Source organism: Dendropsophus ebraccatus, chromosome 8 (genome assembly GCF_027789765.1).
Source record: "Dendropsophus ebraccatus isolate aDenEbr1 chromosome 8, aDenEbr1.pat, whole genome shotgun sequence".
In the NCBI taxonomy this organism is placed as follows: domain Eukaryota; kingdom Metazoa; phylum Chordata; class Amphibia; order Anura; family Hylidae; genus Dendropsophus; species Dendropsophus ebraccatus.
Window position 1 is genome coordinate 15,198,385 of NC_091461.1, and position 7,992 is coordinate 15,206,376.

At 44.3% G+C, this 7,992-nt stretch overlaps 1 protein-coding gene across 1 annotated transcript; it reads right to left on the reverse strand.

Annotated features, from left to right (window-relative positions):
- Window positions 1–336: 336 nt before the first annotated feature.
- Window positions 337–5,713, reverse strand: C3AR1 (complement C3a receptor 1). Its single transcript, XM_069978842.1, has 2 exons — window positions 5,673–5,713; window positions 337–2,505 (listed from the first exon to the last, which is right to left on the reverse strand). Exon 2 carries the CDS (start codon window positions 2,497–2,499, stop codon window positions 1,414–1,416), a length of 1,086 nt encoding a protein of 361 aa, XP_069834943.1. The 5' UTR covers window positions 2,500–2,505; window positions 5,673–5,713; the 3' UTR covers window positions 337–1,413.
- Between the last annotated feature and the right edge of the window lie 2,279 nt (window positions 5,714–7,992).

The window sequence follows — 7,992 nt, forward strand, 5'->3', positions numbered from 1 at the left end:
GGGAACCACGTGCACCGAATGATGACTATAATGAGAACCCGGCTGATGGACACCCCGCTCATCCAATCAGTGACGGGAGCAGTGTCCTACCCCAGTCACTGTCTGGCTGAGCGGCCAGTCTATCAGCCGGGTCATGACGTGATCCCAGTGACGGAGATCCCAGTGCCCCACGGAGGTCCTGGAGCAGCGATCGGGGTTGAAGTGGTGCGGGGCGAGGTAAGTTAATACCCTCTGTTACTTTCCCACGTGCCCCTGCCTTTTTTAAACCACCCGGAGGTCGGACTCCTTTAAATTAACAATATCCATTCACTTGTATCCATCAATTGTATGTGGATCTGTTTATTCACGCAATCTTAGAATCCACTTTAACAAACATTCTGTTGGTGTAAAAGAAATTGAGGTTTTCCTCATAACAAAGTAAATAAATAATACTGTTTTTGCCTTTGGTAATCATGTTGGCCACATCACACTCTCACAAAAAAAGTTGAAACCATCCTCTGGCAACCGATATATTGCAGAAGAAGATAAAGACTCATAATCTGTAAGTCACTGACATGACAGTCCATCGGATAGAAGTTATCCTGAAGCCTTAGCCTAAGGGCTGGGTTAGGGCCCTGTTAAACCAAATGATTCACTGACAGGTTTTTTTAAGCCAAAACCAGGAATAGATATGAAAAGAGGAGAAATCTCAGTATTTCCTTAATTACCTGTTCTGTGTTTATAGTCCATTCCTGGCTTTGGCTCCAAAAAAATCTGCCAGATAATCCGTTGGTGTAATAGGGCCCTTAGATGGCGCCCGAATCTGTTGCAAATACCACCCCCATAGACAAGTCACAGGAAATCTGCAGTCCGCACAAGGTTATGGTGTGTTGAAGTAATGGGGCTCAACTTATAATGGGGACTTGTTGCCTTGCCGAGGGATGCTACTTATTGCAAGGAAATGTGGGACATATGGGTCCATCACCTTTAGTAGGACCAGTGGGCACATCCTAACTCTATATGAAAGTGTTCGCTAACCTGTGGCTCTCCAGCTGTTGTAAAACTAAGGGCTGTGATGGTGTAAAACATGAGCCAGTCCCACAACAACTCCAGGTGGGACACCTCCCAAAGTCATAGAGCTATAAAGCTGCCAAGGCAACCAGTGTGCGTCCCTGTGACATGTTGGTTTAGCTCAGATTAGTCACATTCCCTTTCTTTAGGTGATGTGAACCAACAACTCTCTTAAAAAGAACATCAAAGAATATGGGAGGAACTGTCCTAAAAGTCACACGACCCATGGTCTCCTACAAGAATGAAAAGCAAGTACGGGGTCCTCCTATCCCTTGATGGTGCATATCATGCATGAACCGATATCAGCAGGAGACCTCTACGACTCAACTCTCCCTAGGAACATCACAATGTATTCTGATCTCCTTAGACATCCACACTGTTTTGTATAGAGCCTTTCGACCTGCTCCGCTCAGTGGTTTTAGTCACTTCTTCGCTGAAGGCGCTTTCCATGAGCTGCCGTAAAGACTGACTCATCTTAGTCTTGAAGTCTTTCCCCATGAAGACATAAAGTACAGGGTTGATGCAACTATTGAAGAAAGCCAAGGCCAGAGAGATGCTGTCCAGTTTACTCACTATTCGGTTCTGGACATACAAGTGGATTATTCCAATGATATGGTAGGGCGCCCAAGTCAGGCAGAAGGCCATGATGATGCCATATACCACCTTGGTGGTTTTTCTTCCCACCTTGAGGAACTTGCTTTTTTGTACTTTAAGAGTCAGACGAATGTAACAGGCAACAATGATCACAAGGGGGAACAAGAACCCAAAAAACATTCGTGAAAATGTGACGGTGACTTCAGCATCGGAGACTTGGTTGTGCAGACCCAAGTCATGGAGGTTGAGAACAACGGTCGGCGAAACATCTGATTCATTTTGACTAGAGAAATCATCAAAAGAAGAGTCATAGATACTGTCATCATAAATGAAGTCATCATGGCCACCGAACTGGTACTTGCAACTGGTGGTGTTGTGATGTGTGGAGAACTGTCTGTAGAGAAAGGCGGGTAAAGACATAATGAAGGATAGTATCCATATAACCAGGCAGATAGACCAAGCCAACCGTAGGCTGCGGTGATTCTGAGCCCACACCGGCACCACTACCTGAACGCAACGGTCAATGCTGATGGCCACCAAGGTGAAGACGCTGGCAAACATGTTCAGGATGACAATGGCCGGGATTACCTTACACAACGCGGCACCATACAACCATTCGTTGTAATATAACTGGACAAGTGAGAATGGAACAGACAGACAGCACATGATGTCAGCCACAGCGAGGTTCCAGAACCAAATGGTGTTCACCGTCTTCTTCATCTTCACACCAGTGACCCACAACACCAGAATATTGCCAGGCACTCCGACCAAAAAGGTGATGGCAAAAACCAGCGTTGTAAATCCTGTCTCTTGGTGATGACTGGAGAGATCCTCATCACTCCCATTCAACATCATGGTTACCTGCAAAAACATAGGGGTTCAGTAGGTATATACATAGATATTTAGACATGATGGTTCCTGTTGAGAGAAGCTATGGGATTTATTCACCATCAAGAGAGAGTAACTTTAAAAAACTTAAAAAGGGGACTCATCGCAGCAGCTGTAAATCAAGATCGTTCAAGGTTTCTTAGACAAAGTTGGTAAAATCAGATGTGTATCAGGGTGCAAATGTGCAGTTTTTTTTAGTAAAGTAACCTACATCCCTATACTGTTTTTCTACCCCATAGTTTAATCACTTCCTGGTCTCCTCTCTGAACTGTAACCCTGCTGTTGCCATGCAACAGTGCACATACCTTTCCACAATCTCCCTTGCGTTCAGGCTCAGTGGAGGCCAACTGCCAGTACTTCCTGGAGATTACAGTGGAACTGAGCATTGCTGGCCCACTTTAGTGGGCCATAACCTAGGGCAACAGGTTAAGAAAGCAGAAGATGGGCAGCTTTACACGTACCGGATCCGCAGTGTATGGGACCCGGCCCCTTTAACCCCCCCCCCCCCCCCCACATTACTTGCTCGGCGCCGCAGCTGTGTGTGATGCTCCCAGCTTCCCTTGCTCCCCATCAGCCAATCAGGCAGCACTGATTGGATGATGGGGAGCGAGGGGAGCCTCACACATAGCCGCGGCTACCAAGCAGGTAATGTATGCTCAGGGCCGGGGCTGTAGGCGGCGGGGGGGGGGGTATGGGGTGTTAAAGGGGCCGGTACCCATACACGCAGCGGTTCCGCTGCATGTATGGGGCACATTCAGCTTCACAGTACAGGATGCGCAGCGGATTTCACTACAAACTCACAGCGTGAAATCCGATGTGAATCCGGTACGTGTGAAGGTACCCGATGTTTGTTTTTTGTCATGTGATGATGTCAATGTGCTTATGTGTGCTATATAAGTATGTTTGTCACAATGCTTTGATGTAAGACACTTGAGAAAGAGATCGGTGCGATCCCGAAACGCGTTGTGTTATTTTTTTAAATACATTTTCAGTACTTTATTTTGCCTTGCTTTTTTACTTGGACCTGAGCCCGTTGGACCCAGTTGTGGAGGATTTTTGTTGCTGTTAAGAAAGGAGATGAGGGATTGGTAAGGCAAATTCTTGTACAAAATTTTTCAGGCAAATTGATACATCTAGACCTATGTGTTAGTTATATGGCAGGGATATTTAATTCTCACTTAGTTCTAGTAGCGACCACTTCCTTCCTCATCTATAGGAAACAATAGTGTGTTGGCGTCGTCAGCTGCATAAGTCATATGCCCTAATACTGAGAAACCAAATTATCAGCTCCAAAGATACCCACTACCACTGTGCATGTCCCCTCCCCGGCCTGTTACTTCAGTCATTAGAAGGAGCTCAGGCCAAGATCTGCAGCCGTATGATGCTATTAGCTCAGTGCATTATGTAGGGATTTGTGGTGGGATCACGCACGTAGGAATGCACCATAATACAGTCATGTGATCCCGGCCCGAGATTCATTGTTCCGTACGACTTCTGGTGCATTGCTATAAAAAAAGTCTCCTCCATCTTCTATGAGAACCATGGTTTAAAAATAATTATGAATGAAAACACATTACAACCCAACTTAACAGCTGCGTCACATACACCTTAAAGAGAATCTGTCGCTAGGTGTATGGCGCCTTAAATGAAGGCAGCATAAACTAGTGAAAGAAATGCTGAACAGATCGGTGTATTACTTCCATCATTCTGTTCAGCCGTTCTCCTAATATGCAGGAAAATAAGATTCTCGCCACACCCCTCCCCCACCTGCTGATTGACAGTTGACAAAGCATGGATACATAACTGCCAATCAGCAGCTGGTGGGCGGAGTTTTCTGATGCTCATGAATATCCAGGACTACTGAGCTCATGCACATCATGGAGAGGACTACTTATTGTCCATGTTATTTAGGAGGAGATCTCTGGATCAGCTGCACAGACCAATGTAAGTGATACATCATTCTGTTCAGCTTCTCTGTCACTAGTATATGCTACTCTAAGATAGGACAGCATAAACCTGCTGATGGAAGATGAACCCACTTCACATGCAGGCTGGGATCTGAGATCACTCCACTCTCTACTGTTTATCCTCCCCTAGATACCACAGTCAATCATCATCAAGGTGGTCAAATTCTGCGTGGTGTCTCTTCTCACCTCCGATCTAAACATGGACACATGGCCAAACTACATGCCTTGTGTGGTACTTGTGTGTGATATAGGCCGCGTTGTAAGCTTCAGTGCGCTTGTATTGGGGGGTCCACCACACCTGTAATTCAGTCTCCTGAGTCAGACCACTAGGCCAGAAGGGACAACTAGCAAGCAGCACCACTAGTCAAAGAGTGAGTCAATGAGACTGTCCCCACCATGCATACATTTAATTCGGCATGTTAGGGGTTGTAATCCATTTTTGTGGCCCATAGATCATGTAATAAATATCCAAATGACCCATGGCAGAAAGAAAGGTTCCCCGACCCCTGTCCTAGGGGGACCAAAGGGAAAAATAAAAGTACAAAAAACAAAGAAAAAATCTATATATTTGGTATCACTGTAATTGTACTGACCTGCAAAATAAAGTGAACATGTAGTAAAAATGAAATCCCAGAATAGCAGAATTGTACTTTTTTTTTCCCCCCACCCATTTTTTCCCCCTTCGTTTTGCAATGCATTACACGGTACGTTAAAGGGGTTATCCAGAAATAGGAGAACGCGCATGTGTGGGTTGTGTGTGGCGTTACAGCTTGGCTCCATTCACTCCATAAGAACTGAGTTGTAATACCACACACAAACTCAGGACAAGAGTGGCGCTGTGTCTGGGGGGAAAAAAAGCAGCCATGTATTCTAGATAATCCCTTTTAATTAGTGACAAGAAAAAAAATAGTCCGTATTTAGATCCACGGAAGGAAAAAGTATAAAAAGATAAAAATCAATACAAAAATTGTGCAGGAAATAGGCAGAAAAAAGTAGAAAAAAATCATGGTGATAAAAACTGGAAAAAAAATAATAATAATATTAATAATAGTAATAATAGAAATGTGCATTTAGAATAAAGAGAACTGATATAGTATGGGATATAGTATAGTATACATTATGGGATGACAGTATATGCATATATATATATATATACACACAGCTGTACTGTACCTGCAGTAATATACGCTCCCGCCAGGCTTGTGGATGCAGCAGTGCTCTCACCACTGGAGACTATGAGAAGTAGTCGCAGTCTTCTGTTTCCACCTCTATATTCTATGTCTCATAACTTCCTTCCTCTAAGAAATCTTGACCACGATCATTTGCATTGATATAAGTCTGGATCCAGATGAAGGGTGGACGGGTGGAGGGGGGGTGGATGGGGGTGGGGGGGGGTATGTAAAATATCCCCCACCCATCCACCCGACATCAGGATCCAGACTTGTATCAATGCAAATGATCGTATTGAGTTTTGATTTATTCTGTTACGTGATTATAGATACGGAGGAGGCAGTATCACAGCCACACACCAGAAGGGGCTGTTTTATGTTGTCCTGTTCTGTATGTCCGTGCTTACCATCCAGACACCCCCTGTCTGTGTCCGAACCACTTCCAGGGGCTTGGGCTAGGTTCACACTGCGTTTTTTTATCCGTTTTTTTTTTTATCCGTTTTTTGCAAAAAATGGATTTGTGTGCATCCGTTTTGATCTGTTTTTCCATTGACTTCCATTGTAAAAAAAAAACGGATCAAAACGGATCAGTTTTTTTTAATGGACACAAAAGTAGTGTCAGTTACGTTTTTGTGTCCGTCAAAAAAATTGATCCGTTTTGATCCGTTTTTTTTTTTTTTTTTTTTTTACATCGGAAGTCAGTGGAAGAACGGATCAAAATGGATGCACACAAATGCATCCGTTTTTTGCAAAATACGGATAAAAAAAACAGATTGCAAAAACGCAGTGTCAACCTAGCCTTAGCAAGATGGAAATTTATTGTTACAGCGCCCATTATGTGTCCAGCCATTGTCGCCTTTGTCTGTCGTGGTGACATGAGTGACAAACCTGGACTGCTAGGGACTAAAGCCATAATGTCTAAAAGTGTACCTGATGCGAAAATTCTTTTTTTAGGGTTGGTTCACACGTAACTGATCTGCAGCGGATTTTACTATGCAAGTTCCCAGCGAAATCCACTATGGATCCTTCACTGTCACTTTCAATAGGATTAAATTTCATCCCGCTGAGAGTATGTAAACACAGCCCCGTTAACCGTCCCCGCGTCCTGATACATACATTACCGGATCTGCGCTCAGGGGCTCCCAGCGTCTGGACGTCCCACTCAGCCAATCAGTGTGCTGCCTGCTGTAACCACTGATTGGCTGAGCAGGACGTCCAGATGCCGGGAGCCTCCGAAGCAAGCCGGAGCACGGATCTGATAATGAACAGTATGCACGAGGCAGCGTGAGATCCGCTGCGGATCCGTGAACCCACCCTTAAACTTGCCAAACTGTTCGGTTTCGGCAACATTCTCCAAAACCCAAACGCTATATTGTGTCGTCATATCATTGTGTGCCACCATATCATTGTGTGCCACCATAATATTGTGTATCGCCATATCATTGTGTGCCGCCATAATATTTTGTGTCGCCATATCATTGTGTGCCGCCATAATATTGTGTGCCGCCATAATATTTTGTGTCGCCATATCATTGTGTGCCGCCATAATATTGTGTGCCGCCATATCATTGTGTGCCGCCATAATATTGTGTGCCGCTATAATATTGTGTGCCGCCATAATATAGTGTGTCGCCATAATATAGTGTGTCGCCATATCATTGTGTGCTACCATATTATTGTGTGTCTCCATATCATTGTGTGTCGCCATAATATTGTGTGCCGCCATATCATTTTGTGCCATATAGATATATATAGATTGTAAGCCCTCGCAGGCAGGGTCCTCTTCCCCCATGTACCAGTCTGCCATTTGCCTTCATGTAGGGTACAGACACACACGGCATATACGCTGCGTATTTACTGCTGCGATACGCAGGAAATACGCAGCAGATACGCAGCAGATTAGATCTAAATAACTGAACACAACATCAAATCTGCTGCGTATCTGCTGTGTGTGTATGTACCCGTAATGTGTTTTGATCTTGTATGGTTCCTGCTTGTTACCCCCTATCTATTGTATAGCGCTCTGGAATCAAGGGCGCTCTATAAATAATAATAATAATAATAATAATATTGTGTGCCGCCATATGATGAGCCATAACTTGCACTAAACTTCTGCATTTCTTCGAGTGTTACTTAGAGTGAAACCTATAACTATAACAGGACCATAACATGAAGACACAGAACCTGCTGATTCAGATCGACATCTGGGGGAAGTTCCAAAAATAAACGGCTCCTCTTTACCCTGAAACTTGTAAGAAAAGGAAGTTTGGTAAATCTGTATATTTTTTTCGAGTGAAGATGTAAAGGGAAGCGGCCATCACAAA

Coding starts and splice junctions, on each gene's coding strand:
- C3AR1 (XM_069978842.1), bottom strand. CDS start 2,499: ATGATGTTGAATGGGAGTGATGAGGATCTCTCCAGTCATCACCAAGAG.